Raw genomic sequence first — 15,285 nt, forward strand, 5'->3', positions numbered from 1 at the left:
TAGAGTCTTTAAATGGCCATCTTATAGTAAAAGCGATAAAATTAATCACATATGCATACCTGAATAGAGACATCACTGTAGGAGCCTCCTATGACCCCAGAGATAGCGAGAGGGACGTCATCGTGAATGGCGTAGGAACCATCAGGGCATGTGTACTCGCTGTCGTCCACTTTGGTGAGGGAGGCCCTGACAAACTCCAGAGACTGCTCCAGAGCGTAAGTGTCCTTGGAACAGGTGTCCAGTATGTGGGCTCCAAGTTTGATCCCAGGAAGGATCCGCTCATCCCTGTTGATTTCATCCAAGGCCAGCAGCATAGCCTCTAGTCTCTGGATCCCTCTCTGTGAATTGATCTTCCCACAGTCTTCCAACCCCTCACCTTTCTGATGCACAGGAAACAAGCCGCCAATCATTAGATCTCCTTCCAGGGTGATCTCCTTCTTGGAGTCTGTGTTATAAGCCACCACAGGCAGGCCGTGTGTCGCCCGGGTAAAGAGGGAAACGCATAAGCAGAGCAGGCTGAGATGGGACAGCCAGAGGGGTCGGGGCACGGGGCGCACCCCCCACATGGGGGATTTCCCCAATGACATGTCCCTGGAGAAAACAATGACACTGTCCTCCTGCCTGTGGGGTCTGCTCAGGGGCTGGTCAGAGCTGATGATGGTACCACTGACAGAAAAAAAATCTCAAAGGTGCAGCAGCACCAGCAAATCTCAAAGCGCTGTTGTTTTTATTCTGACAGAGGCCATGTACAGCATCGCCGCCATCCCTTTCGTCCGTCTCTTCTTCTGAGCGTTTGTAGATTACAGCCTGCAGATCAAACAGAGAGAGTTTCAGTCAGAGCTTTGGAGTTGAAGAACAATGATCCCTTTGTCTCACAGACACTGTGTCTGCCAGAGACAGACTCATTCAGTGGAAACATTTTACAACATCTGCATGAGTAAATCAATATTTCTGTGAATTATGCAGTTTGGTGTGACAGGAGGAATAAATGAGGGTGTATTTGTAAACTTACATATCACACATTAATCTACTTTAAATAAACACTTTTTTTTTTCTGCGGTCTTGACTACTATAAATCCCAAACAAGTTAAACGTTTTCTTTTGTTTTGTTTTTTACAAAGAAAATATAAGTGTTTTCCACATTTGTATTCAGCCCAATTTACTCTTGATATCCTTTCGTAAAATGCCAAAACCAACCTTTAGAAATCACCTTACTAGCCTGCAGAGAGCAAATGTGTGTGATTTTTTTTCTCTGTATAAATCCAGCTGTTCTGTGAAAGTGTCAAAGGTTTGTTAGAGGATTTTGGTGAACAAACAGCATCATGAAGACAAAGGAACACAGAAGAAACCCAGAGACAACATTGTGGAGAAACTAAAAGAATAGTTTTAGTTTATTGAACATCTCACATATGGCGTGCAATTTCTAAAGTCACACAGAAAGAAATTAACAGCAATATTTAGGTTTATATAGCCTAAGTAAAAAATGCAAAAGTTCATTTTTCAGTCACATTTAAACTTATTTATACATTTATAAATGTCAAAGTTCCAAACTAAATATTTAATTCACAAACTATTTAACTTTTAAATTAAATATTTAAATAAAAACATAAGCTAGCTAAATTCCAAACTAAATGCTTAAGTCTGAGCTAAACATTTAGCTTTAAGACTCAATATTTTGTTTACATATGAAATATTTAGCTCCAAATTAAATATTTATTTTGCTAACTAAATATTTAGTTGCAAACTAAATATTTATTTTCCAAACTAAACATTTAATTTTCCAGCTAAATACTTAGCTTGTTAACTACATACTTAGGTTGCTGTAAATATTTAGTTCATAGCTAAACATTTAGGTCCAAGTTAAAATTCAGCTAATATACAAATGATACCTTGAATAAGCGGAAGTGGAATTTCATAAACTCCGCCGCTGGCAGAACTGAATCGCTTCAATCGTCGCTCAAGTACCGTTTGTTTTAATATATTAATCGATTCGTTTCCTCTTGACATGTCCAACGTGTTAGCTGAAAACATAGGCTGTGCCATTTTAGCAGACATTTACTAGGCTAAAATGTTGCTATAGAGACTGTACTTTCCATAGCAACATTAATAAGTTTTGACAGAAGCTTCAGAGTCCTGTCAACTCAAAGGTCAAAGTTCAATGCTAGTATGCTAAAGAAAACACAAACATTCTCTGGATGGTTTTCTGGAGTCTTTGTAATCTTTGTAAATGGCCAGTTTAAGAAGACCTGTGTCGTATTTTAATTGTTGGCTTCTCCTCTCGCTGCTTTATTGGGTCTGTGACCTCATTTCACTTTTCTTCTAAGGAAGATGATTGCACAACTCTTTTATGATCACATGACTGAACACTCCTTCACTCCTGTACTACAACAAGCTGCAGCCGTAACAAAACGTATCCTCAGGGAATATTTTGTCATGTCACATCAACTGTTTACCGTCTTCCAAACACAAATACTTCATGTAAAACAAAGAGAAAAATTAAATAGAGAAAGAGGATGGTACATTACTAAAATCAGCTCCAAGCAAAAAAAAAAAAGCAATGAGTAAATATATAGAAAAACACCTCATATTCAGTACTAGAGATGGTAGAAAATCTATGATTCTGTGGCCTATTTATCTTCCAAAGGATCCAAGAACCTTGTCCATGGTATTATGGACTATTTAAAATATCAGGCAATTTTAACAAGACTCTGGTGGTCTCTACTAGAAAAAACAACATGGGTCAATATTAGATATTTGTTTATTTCAAATTTAAGGTTTCTAAATGGTTCAATGTCAGTTTATATTGCTGTAATTGAACTTTATATAGGATTTTACACAACTTTACCAAGGTTGCCAAAGGGCATTGCCTACAAAAAAAGCACTCAGTTTATTTTTTTCTGAAAATCAATATGATTTATATGAACAGCACATACACATCCTAAATTCTTAAATAAATGTGTCTCATTTTGTTCTTCTCCATAATTTCAACTGAGCTCTTGCCTCTGGGACTCTTTCGGAGTTTATCTTTCGGAGTGTTTTAATTGTAAATCCAACCCATGATTGACACCCAGGTATGATATGAAGACTACAGGTGAACAGCAGCTATAAATAGCCAGAGTTTTGCATTGCAGTCGTGAATAATAAGAGCTGTTCTGCTGATGATGAAGAGAAAAACCCCAATTATCTATATGTGCGCTGATGCTAGAGGAGATTTTCATATGAGCGCGTTGTAACAGGGTTTTATACGTGCTCCCACTTAAGAATGCATATTTGTTCTCTCACAAACCCACCAGAAAGAAAGTGCGCACACACTGTGTACATAGTTTTAGTTGTAAATCGGGGATTTATGCTGCTAGTCCCCGGTGTCAGTCGCCACAATTCTCAGAGGCTTAATTAGACAGAGTGTTAAGAAGTTTATCTGAGTAAATTATCAAGCCAGAACGGTCTGTCTCGTATCCTTTTTACCCCAACAAGGCAAAGAGGTTGACAAGTAGTAATTAACTGTATTGATGGGAGATTATGAAAACAGAGCAGAGCGATAATAATGGCTGTATTTCTCTCTCTTTCCATTTAAAAAATATAGACTTACTGATTACAACAACATAAAATACTCAGCAGGAGTCAGAGTGCAATTCTTTGGGATTTCTCTGTCTTTCTCTCTCACCTCCCCAGCCGCCTCTTTTTTTGCACTGTTGTTTCCATGGAAACATGCCAGGAGATGGAGGGGATGAAGAGAAAGTGGAAGACAGACCAGGACAAGTGGGCCAGCCCGATCATGCATGGTCCACGGTCTTGTGGGAGAGCTGGGAACCCTGACCAGAGTGAGGAGACTCCTGCCAAGACTTTTTGCTTTCTTAAAAGCAGGCAGCCCCAAGCGTAACAGCTGAAAAATGCAAACCTCTACTTAGAAATGTTTAGATATTACATTGCAACATAAATGTGGTCGCTTATCCTTGTTATTCAAACAATGAGAGTTTGAGGGGAAAAAAAATACTTCTATATGTAAATGGGAAGATGTCACATGACGCATTTCTTGTCTGAGGCGTTTAATATTAGAAGATTGTTTATTCGCTCTGCTCAAAATAACAGCGTGGATCTTAGACTTTCCCGTTTGCTCTCTCAGCCGCTATTCAACAAGTGAAACTCCTCTTCAATAACCCGCACGTTCATATGAGGTTTACTCACACCTATGGCCTGGTGTTATAAATAAACACTGATGACAACAATTTAGCATGACTATAAAACCAGTTTAATGCTGCAGGACTGTGTTTTCTCACAGCGTATGAAACCGCACGAGACAAGTAATAAAATCCCAAAGTGGGAGCTGCAAATGCAGGTGTTTTAAACAAAACAAAACTCATATTGGCAATAACACTTCATCCTGCAAGTGGATTCATTTTCTACATTGTCTTTGTCCACTACTCTTCTTTAATGTCAGTAATGATAAATTCAAACTGGGAAATTCATCCGTGACTTTGTTTGGTTTTGTTTTTTACACGTTTGAATATTTAGAGGACAATTCAGCTCAAATTTGAAAACACAGAATCTTTCAAACCTGTTCATACAGCTAAACTTTCAACAATTATGCTTCACTCTATCACATAAAATCCAAATAAGAAGTCTACGGTTGTGACAAAAGGTGGTGAAAAAATGGACTGAATAGCAAAACGCTATATGCATCGAAATATGTTAGTCTTCAATGGAGAAGATATCTGGAGAAGTTACCTGGCTTAGACCACACAATAAGAATTTAAATCTCTTCTCTGTATGTTGTATTTTATCCAGTACCTGTTGGGTATTGTTTCTAGCCCATTTTTGATCACTCAGCCTGTGTGTGTGTAAATCACATCTGCGAACAGCAATATTTACACTCGACAAATCTCACCCAGGATTTGGTGTGCGCGCTCAAACTTTAAAGAAAAACAATGCCTCTTATTCTTTTTCTTTCTCCTCTTATCAAGCCATCTCCATATCCCTTTTAACCAGATGGCCTTTTTTAATTCAAGACAGAGTAAAGCCTGCCAGCATTTTACACACTTCAAACTAGACTGTGTGAGGGAATTGGGAGGGAGGGGGTAAAATTACAAGAAAAGATGGCAGATGTGAGAGGAACAGGGAGGAGGATGACAGTGTGGGCAGCAGCGAAAGAGAAATAAGGGTAAGGTTTGAGAAGGATGCTGATTTTTTTATGACACTCATTTTCCGTTAGGAGTTGAAGTGCAGCATTAATATGGTAATATCCCCCCAGGCGACAGAAAGTGTTGAAGAGTGGAGGTCATCCGGGGTATGTGTGCAGCCATAAGCCTGGATGAGCAGGTAGGAGATCCCAGGTGAAATGAGTTGGAGCGTCGCTGAGAGGAAGTAAAGGTAATGGAAGTCAGGCTTCCCTAAAATCACATTTCCAGCTGACAAAGAGAAGGGTCCCTGGTGGTGGGGGTGGGAATGCTCTGAAGATGATCGTTTGTAAAAGGAAGGAAGGCACAAAAAGTACACACGCGTACACGCACACGTTGCCACGCACAAACAATAAATTAAATTCAAGTTGGAAGCACCTGAAGAGAATTAAACTTGGTAATGACCTTTGAATATTTAAATTGGTTTAATTTTCATCAGGATGTTTTTCTCTACCTGAAATCTCTCTGGTCGAATCAAATGAAACCACCAAAATCAGAGATTTGTTTGTGGAAACTGAGCCATTTATACACCATTCCACCAAATGCTTCTCACAACACACATTTGTGTATTTACAGGGGTGGTAAGCAGTTCATAAAATATCATTTGCAGAAAATGTTGCAAGATTTTCAGACAGAGCATACGTTAAAGCAAATTTGCTAATGGAGTAAATATTGATCCTGAAATGGTTTGTATTGGTAGCATTTTCCAAAGTTACAGCTTTTATGAGGACCTGGTTTATACCAGGCAAGGGATTTGCAGTGGTAAGTGGTGAGTTTTGCATGTTAAAAGACCGAAAACATTGCAAAGATGAGCAAATATCTGTTTTGTTTTTTTATCTTTCTTTTAAACATGTTGCACATTTTTGGGGTGCTTTGGTGACACGGGGGTTAAGCACAATCCACATAAGAAGGCCTTAGTCTTCAACATGGCCGTCGCAGGTTCGATTCCTGGCCTGGTGACCTTTGCTGCATGTCTTCCCTCTCTCACATTAGCCTACTTTCCTGTTATAGTAATTTCAAATAAAGGCCACTAGAGCCAAAACAAAAAACATGTTGCCCATTTTTATTTAAGTTTTTGATATTATGTTTCCAAAGATAGATTATTTAAGCTGCAAATCATAAAATGTGCCAATGAGAATTGGGAGTTATACTAAGCAGGTGCTTAGTATAACTCCCATTGGTGGGATGTTGGATGTCCAACATCCCACCAAATTACTATTTTTATTGGAAAAGAATATCTCTCGTGGCACAAGCTAACATTGCTAAACATGGAATGACTGGTATAATAGTTGCTCTAATGTTTCTGGTCTGACAAGTGAATGTAATTTCTGGTCATTTTATGCTTTCAACACATTCATAATTGGCAGGCAGTAAAAGGCTGGAGCTTAGCCATAAAGAAACATAATGTCGTAATTGTCAAAATTGCAACTTTAGGTTTGGTATAACCACAGACAGGAACTGCACAAAAACTATGGAAATGTGTTTTTTGGTCAACTAGCAATGCTTCTTGGCAAATCTGGAAACAGGTGTTTTAGGAGCAGTAAGAAACATTGTTACAAAAAATGACATTAATCAATCAAAAATACATTCCTTACTTTTTTGCTAAGTTTAGTTACTTGCTGTTGTGAGCACAGCACACTTTTTCACTCAAAGTCACTTTTATCTCCTTAACTTCCACTCATGCACAGGAAGATTACGTAAACTTCATGCAGAAGGACCCCAGGTGATTATTAAAACCCAGAACCTTCTTGCTGCAAGGCAACTGTGCTACCAACTATTACATTGCAACCCCTTAGTAAGATTATCAATTGATTGTCCACATATGTTTGTCTAAAGACTGATTATCAAATCCAGCTGAAATAATGGATAGCACCTAAACACAGCACCTGGTAAGGGTGTGGAAAACAAGACTTTCTTCATGACTTTTTTCATAATTATAAACTGAAAAAAATGCAGAAAAATTTAATCTTTGATTCACTTTTTAAAAAATCTCCCATTGCATAAATTATACGTATTTCAAGGCATTTTGACAATTGGGAAGGTTGTGGATCAATACTCTTAAAATATGTTTTGAAGTGAACCACTCTACTGGGAGCAGACATGTTAACACTTCATTTTAAGACTAGAATGTATCCGTGTTATTTCTAAAACTCCTTGATCTTGTTCATGGTGGCATGGGGCTGCTGTCAACGAGGAAGAGGTGGAGGCCCTTTGTAACCACTTGATATTACATACTTTTGGGCTCCAGTGACGCAAACAAAATCACATCCATTTCTCAAAAGCTTTTTATGATACATTTAACTTTTACGAATCAACAAAGATTTCTCTGATAGAATCTGAGAAATCTGAAGCGTACTTAAGCAACCAGATATTTATATCTAGGTATAATAAGGGACAATAGGCAGACTCAGTGATAAGCAGTGCAACATCATTAACATGACGAAACATCTTCTACATACACAACACTGACCTTTTCCTGTGAGGCCATTTAGGCATCTACCAATTAGAGAATGAGGTGGAAGTTAAAGGTTAAACTTGAACTTGATGGACATTTTGAGACATTTTTGAAAAGAGTGCAAAACGATCAAAATGTAATAAATAAATTACTAGCTGAATAAAAATTTAATATAAAAATGATGACTTCAAATAAATTATTCATATATATCAGCATATTTTCAATGCCTTGTAAAAACTAGGCAATAATAAATGTGAAATTTATTACATTTTCATTTACATTTTAGTACTAAATCAATTACTTCATAATCATTATGCTGCACTCTTACACCATTTGTAACTTTGAACTCTCATATATGAAGTCTAGCGTCGGATTGGCTAAATGTCACAAAGAGTCAAATTCATTTGGGCAATTCCACAATGACATTATGTGCTGCAGCATGCATGTATGAAATTGATGCTTTTCTACATAAAATGCATGTATTCATTAATGTATATTTTTAGAATCTTAATTATTTAATTATTTCTTTATTTTTTTATTGAATATTGTCTTAGACCTCTGGATTCTTGTGGATGATTGTTTGTATTTACATGTGAGGAACGTGTCTATTCCTTCAGAGAAATGATTCTCCCCATTCAGGACGTGGCAGCATATATTGATAAAACTACTTACTATCAAACTATTAAAATATTAAAATGTTAAAAAAATAAATGAATTTGTTGAGAACCTATTAGATAACACTGAATACCTCTTCACATTGATTTAATTTGGCAGTGTACAGATAAAAACGGCTCTGATTTGAATGATAAAATAATTTAGCACACAGCTGTTATCGTTCTATCCAGGTGTCCTTCTAGAGTCCAAAGGATCACATAAAAACTTATAGCAGGTCAGATTTGGCCCTCGGGCCTTCAGTTTGACACATCTGATCAAAGGTACAGCAAATTTTATGCTGTGCCGCCATCTTTATGTTTACATCCTCCTGTCCTCGCAGGTTACCGGCTGAGCTCCACCTCTCTCTCCTCTTTCTTCTTCAAACACCTGCTGACGGGAATCCCTTCTTTAGGTTCTCACGTTACCACTTGACTCATTAAACAGCCATTCACTCTCTTTCTTGTCTGAACACTCGTTACTGGGAGCCCAGTGATTGCCCTGAAATGTGGCGCTAAAGTGAGACTCCTTTGTTTGAGAAGGTTTTGTTGCAGCTTCCACCATCACAAAAAAAGAAAAAAGCGGCCGGAAAAAGTAGGAGAAGTGCTCCAGTGTGACCAGAATACTTAATGATTTGAAGTTAAATTAGTTTACACATTAAAAAACATGAAATCATTTGGCTTTTCCGTGACAAAACTTTGCCATTTATATAACCATAAATCTGTGTGCCAGGACGGGAATTGCAGCTCGGACGGAGCTGCTTCATCTTTTTCTAATTTAGGTCTTGTATATGTAAAATGAGTTTCATTCTGTGCATAATGAGAGATATTTTAACAAGATCCCACTGTCACACGGTATCCCCTCATCTCTATTTCAGTCGGTCATTTTGTTCCTTTTAGCTGCTTTCATTTCAATTTAGCTCATCCCTGCAGTAAATAATGCATCTGGGACGCTGATCCTCAGGATCGTTCCTGAATAGATTTGAAACACATTTTATATACAGGCTGTCCTACTGGAGACTACAGTAAATGTAATGTTGATCAAAGTCATAACAAATATTTAAAAAGCAACAAATCACTGATTTTTAGCTAGGATTATTTGGTGAGTGGGTGTATTGTCAGCATCTGAAACAGTCTGTGGTTTGAAAACAAAGCATACAACTTTAAATCTCTCATCACATTTCTTTGCTATTAATCCCGTTGAATCCTAACTGATGTGTTGTAGACGTGTAATTTCTGCTGAGCAAAAGGCAGGTCAAACTTGTGAATAACAAAATAAACTAAATTCTGCCTATACTGATGAGAATGTCTTATGAATCCTAGATAAAAAGCACAAATACAAATGCTTGTAAAGTGCAGCAAAAATGTTTTACATTTGTCCCATGTCACTGAGAGAAATGAAGGATACACATTAAACAGTTAGATAGTTCACAAATATCACAAAATGAAAAGAGACAGGTGGCCATTATTCCTTGTAGCATTGCCTCAGTTAAGGTTTCCTTTACATTTTAATGATAAACTCTGGTGTAAGAAAAAAACTCCTATCAGTTCTCAGAATGGCAAATGCAGCCACAACGTAAACAACGACACACTCAGTTCCAAAGCTAATGTTTGAAGCACATTTTCTTTTAAACGTGTTTTTTTGTTTGCTGGAGATTTGGGCATTTACAAAAAGTAGATGAAGTTATGTAGAGTTGGGGTTCATCAAGAATCGCCCAGAGAGTGAAACCTGAAAGTCCACGGAAAGCAGATGTTTGAAAACGGGATGAAAGATACTAAGTTCAGATCAATTAGTTGTTTTTTTTCTGAACATTTTAAAGGCGACCCAGTGTAACAATAATTTCTATAGACTGAATGATTCGATTTATTTGACTTGTTAAATTTTGCTTGTAACTCTGGAAAGCATGCAACGCTCCTGCTTCTGTTTAAAACTATTACTCTGATGATTCATGATCAGCATCGATAATTAGCAACACAAGCATTCATTTGTTACTAGTATTTTTAAAGCAGCTAAACTTTTTTGATCCCTTTTCAACTATAGACAGAAACATGGAGCAGCTGAAGCTGGGTGAGCCAGCAACAGCTGGTTTTTACTCACAATGTAAATTATTAGTGCAGCTTACTTAGGACTCACATTACTAATTAATGGTGAGCTTTTCTGTGCTTTCACCTGAATAAGTCCATGATCGAATGTTCCCGCTTGAGTAGCACAAGGTAGAACGCTGCTTTAGTCCAATGCATCACGCTTCTGGCTTCGTTAAGTTATCTCCAGTGACATGATCAGAAAAGCAGTGTCAAGCATTTGTCCAAAGGAGCTCTGTGTGGATATTTTACATTTTAAAGCGTATAGGTAATAAGAATTATAATGACAGTGTAACTATTTCCACTCCTGTGGATGCTTTAAAAATAAAGCCAACATATATTTCCAGCTGTTGGTTGCCATGGCACACCCGCAATCAGGCTGATTGGAGCAGCTGTCTTTTAGCCGTACTGTTGGAGAAACACTACAAATTTTAAAATAAAAATAAATGCTATAGGTTCGCAGCGCACGCTAGGCTTCGCACGGATGACAAAATCTGACCGAAATGTGCATCACCTTCACATCAGTGTGTGAGTGTGTGTGTTCAGCCATATGTAAGACTAACCTATTAAGCTGTCAGGTTTGATGGGAGCAGAGCTGGTCTTCATGCAGAGAGGCAGGTGGCTAATACAGCCTCTGTGTAAAAGCTTTGAATGATGTTAACAAGACTGATGTTTTAACTTGAAACCGAAAGAGTAGAAAGGTCAAGGTTCATTTCTGCTCCAATGCTGAATATTTGTTTCTGTTTGAGTGAACCTGAGTGTAGATCTAAGTGTGCAACAACATTTTTTACACGTGTGAGGAACTTTTAAACTTTTTTGAGAAAAAGTAAATAACGGTGGCATTTAAGTTTTATTGTTTAGAATAAGCCTCTTTGGTAGATAAAAACTGTAGATGCAAAAGAGTTTGTTGCCACCTCTGAAAAAGATGTTAAAAATTAATTTAAAAAGTATTTTTAGCATAATCGCACAATAAATCATTTTGATTAAGAAATTATTTTTGATTTATTATTAGATTTATTTAGCTGAGAAAAGAGACAGAAGATGTAATCATACAGTCCTAGCACTCGTTAATTCCTAAATGCAACTGAAGTGTTTTCTTTTTGTACTTTCATTTTTGATCAACTTCTAAGAACTTCTTATTAACAAATCCTTGACTTTCTGTTACACTGGTTTTTAAATTGACACACAAGTCATTTTTTCTTGGCCACTGGCCTATGTTAGATGTGGACAGATATTTATTTATCTTTCCAAAATGCACATCGGAGAAGATGGTAATATATATAAACAAATTTCACTGTTAGAGAACTGTAGAAAAGACCATTAGAGACTATCTATGTACCCAATATTTGGGAATGACGGCTGAATTATTATTATTTTTTTGTTCTACCATCACAAACATCAACATGTTTGTGATATGGGCTTAATAAACACTATTGGGATTTCAACTAGGACATTGTGTTTTAGTCAAATGAGACTAATATAAAACCTTCATATTGGTCTAGCTTTTCTTCTTCAAATACTTCAATTTAAATTTAAAAAAATCTGCTGGCTTCTCCCAGAAACAAGATATGGGTTGTCTTTAGAGGCATCTGGCCAGTTTGACATAAAAACGTCAGTTTGATATAAAAATCTCAAACTGGCCAGAGTTTGCCAGTTTGACAAAACTGTGGACCAAAATGCCTTCCTCATTCATGGGCATTTTGGTCCACAGACCGAAATCCTATAAGAACCTGCTGGATTATCTGAGAAGAAGACAGAAAGAAAGGAGCAGAGGGTCAAGATCCCTCTGTGATTATGCTCCAACTTTGTTAAAAGTTAAAGACTAAGTTCTGTCTGACTGGTAGAAGGGATTGGTAGCAGAGGCATCAACAAGTGATTACTACATCCTAACGTGAGGTTTTCTTTGCCCTGCACTGTATGGGCTCAAATTAAAGTTTGGACATTGTCTGAAATTTTCACCATGAGATTATGCGGTTGCAATAAACAAATTCCTAAATGTATTTTACCCATCTTTACAAGTGGTGCCAAAAAAATGGCGTTGTATCTGTAAATGATTCAGTTTAGAAGATGATGGAGTGGATAACTTCGCATTGCTTTCAAGTTCTGCCACTATGTCCGTTCCCCTGTCACACTCTTACTGTCAAACCAGCGATAAAAAGTGAAACTAACTGCAGGTGAGATCGATCTGTTTAGGGACTCCAGATGAGACCCTCACCCCATCCCCTGTCTCCTCCTGCCCTCTTCCAATCTGATTTATTCTGCGGATGACAGAGGATGGTTTCTTTGTCTTTTAGTCAGCCACGGGATGAATAATTTACAACTACCAACATCTTCAAACGTGAGCGCCGGTCTCACATATCTGTCCACTTTCTTAGTTTTAAGAAAGTGGATATCATATAGTCATATGGTTATGTAAGACCCCTGGGAACATCTCTGATTAAACAACTCACCAATCGCTTGGTATGAAATAACTGCGCCGATCAGAGCGCGCGTTGAGCTGCGGAACATGCAGCAATGGAGCCTTTGGGAGTGAAGGAATCCTACACAAAATATAGTTTCACCATTAACAGCTTCGCGCAGCACTAATTAACAACAGAACCCAAAAATACCTTAAACTCGACCTCTTCCTGTTTATGTGCACAATTACCGCTACACTGTTCTTATTCTAATTTGCTCATCCGCGACGATTATCTACAGTGATAGCAGTTTAATTGGCTTCATTAAAATACGTAATTCCGAGGAAAAACATCGATACAGCTATTAAAAAGGCTATTTTGAATTTATTTATGAATAATGCCACTTTCCACTCAAACGATATCTAATTAACTAATTGAGTTTCTGGAAGTGTTTGGAGTCTTTTAATCACATTGATCTGGGTGATATGTAAAATGAGCGACATTAGGAGGTGTCAGGGTTAATGAGCGGTTCTGCGTCGCCTTTTTGCTTGTTTTTTTTTTTTCTGCAGCACATTTGGGAGGATGTGCATATATATATATATATGGTAGGGGGGGGGGGGGTGTAGGGATAAAACAAAACATAAAGAAGATTGAGAAAAAGGAAGTGTAAAATAGTTTTAGAAAATATACGTGAATTCCTGCAAAGCATGCATCAGTTAACCATTTTTATCGTCTGATTCTAAATCGTCATTGAGATTTAATTGGCAAATAAATTCTAGCACAAGCAATGACAAAGTGGACGGATCCCATCAATTAAGAGTGATTAAGTCCTCAGCAAATCACCATCTGAAGTTCAGAAAAGGGGAAAAACAACCCGAAAATTAAAGGTATTTATCATCTTCTTACCTGTGCGGGAGTCCACTCTTTCCAGCGCTGTTGTGCAGAGCATGCACAGTGTACACGGAGCGCATATCCTCCGCAGCGCTGTTTGTCCTGTTAGACTCAAAACAAGTGGATTACACTGGAGTCGGGTGAATGAGTGAAAGAGGGGGGCGAGTGTTGTTGCCTGCTGCCTCAAGTTTGAGGCGCGTACAGCTGAGCCGCACGCCAGGAGCTGTCCGCGGTGCTGAAAAACAGCCTCACTTAAACAGAGAGCGCTGCTGGATTCCTGGAGGTACCGATCCTGCCAAGAGCGCTTCAAAAGTCACATTTCTTCAGCGCGCTACAAAGCAATCGGAACAGACGCCCACTGTTTCATCCTGCAAAACAGGGCGGTCACTTTGTTGCATGCAACGCAAAAACGGAGATCAGAAATGATCAAATCACATCCGGGATTCTTCTAATCGCATCTATCTAATTTAGCGCTGGTCAAATGGAGCATTGTTGCACAAAGTTGGATTTCACCCTATATGCATGCAAAACCTTCTGTACCCGCCGGTTGTGTTTTCAAATATCAGTTGTTGAACAAATGTTGGGGAACCTTAAACCTAACAGCCTTTTCACATCTGAACAGAGATTTCCTCACGGAGGAGCGGCCCTATACCTCGCCTAGCTGGAGGTCGGTGCCAGATTACAACTAGTATTTCAGAGCGTAATGTAGCTTCTGTGAGGCGCTTTCTGTTTTTAAAACTCCTGGGCTGCTCCTGGAAATGAATGTCTTTCAGAGTCGTCCCCTATTTGTGGAGGAAGTGGCGGAGAGGAGGGCACAAGATTACAACAATGACTCTGTAGAGACTTATTATCCAGAGTGGTGTGAATGTATTTGTTGACCAGAAGACAAGTTGTGGCAGAGCACAAGAAGAGTGTGAGGTCTCTTCCAGATGGTGCCGTGATGCGCGCTGGGAACTGCGGCCTCTTCCCCTTTCCACGGTCTTTAGCAGCTTCGGACATGCAGGGCTGGCTATTCAGTGAACCTTTGTGCTGAAAGATCATTTTGTTCTTTTTTCCATGTATTTAAAGTATTATTTTGTGATGTTAGAACCACATGTTTTATTTAATTTAATATGACTTTGTGTGGACTAGACTACCACAAATTAGTGAATTGTTGTGACACGGAGTGAAAAGGATGACAAGGTTTCTAAATCTTTACTTAGTTGACTTACCGTGTCTTACTAGATTTGCAGTTGAGACATTTATTTGAAAATGTAACCCTGCTGCAAACACGTGTTCCTCGTCCTTAATGGTGAAGTTTTTAAAATAATTCTCTTCAACAAACCTCTTAGACGTTCACAGAACATTTGCATCTAAGCTGAGTTTAAATCACACAGGGGGCTCTAAATACTAAATATGTGAGCTCTTAACTCACATAATTGATTTTAAACCTCAGTTTCTCCCCACCAATATGTGGGTCCTTCTCAGGTATTCCGGTTTCCTTCCTCGCACTTTTCAAAAACATGAATGCTAGGCTAGTTAGTCTTGCCTTTTATTGTTGCCTTTTACCGCAATCCCACACAGATAAGCATCCAACAGATGAATGGATTTTTAATGAAGGTTATGAAATTAATGGTTGCTGGAAACAAATGCATGCC

At 38.2% G+C, this 15,285-nt stretch overlaps 1 protein-coding gene across 1 annotated transcript in view; it reads right to left on the minus strand.

Annotated features, from left to right (window-relative positions):
• grm2a (glutamate receptor, metabotropic 2a) overlaps positions 1-14,655 on the minus strand; it is a 43,359-nt gene extending 28,704 nt beyond the window's left edge. Inside the window, exons 1-2 of the mRNA XM_032549178.1 lie at positions 13,664-14,655; positions 60-807 (exon numbers count right to left, since the gene is read on the minus strand). Coding sequence (XP_032405069.1) covers positions 60-587 — 528 coding nt within the window. The 5' untranslated portion in view covers positions 588-807; positions 13,664-14,655. The remainder of the gene's footprint in view (positions 1-59; positions 808-13,663) is intronic.
• Positions 14,656-15,285: the final 630 nt, after the last annotated feature.

The sequence above is a fragment of the Xiphophorus hellerii genome, chromosome 20 (assembly GCF_003331165.1).
Source record: "Xiphophorus hellerii strain 12219 chromosome 20, Xiphophorus_hellerii-4.1, whole genome shotgun sequence".
Taxonomy (NCBI): Eukaryota; Metazoa; Chordata; class Actinopteri; order Cyprinodontiformes; family Poeciliidae; genus Xiphophorus; species Xiphophorus hellerii.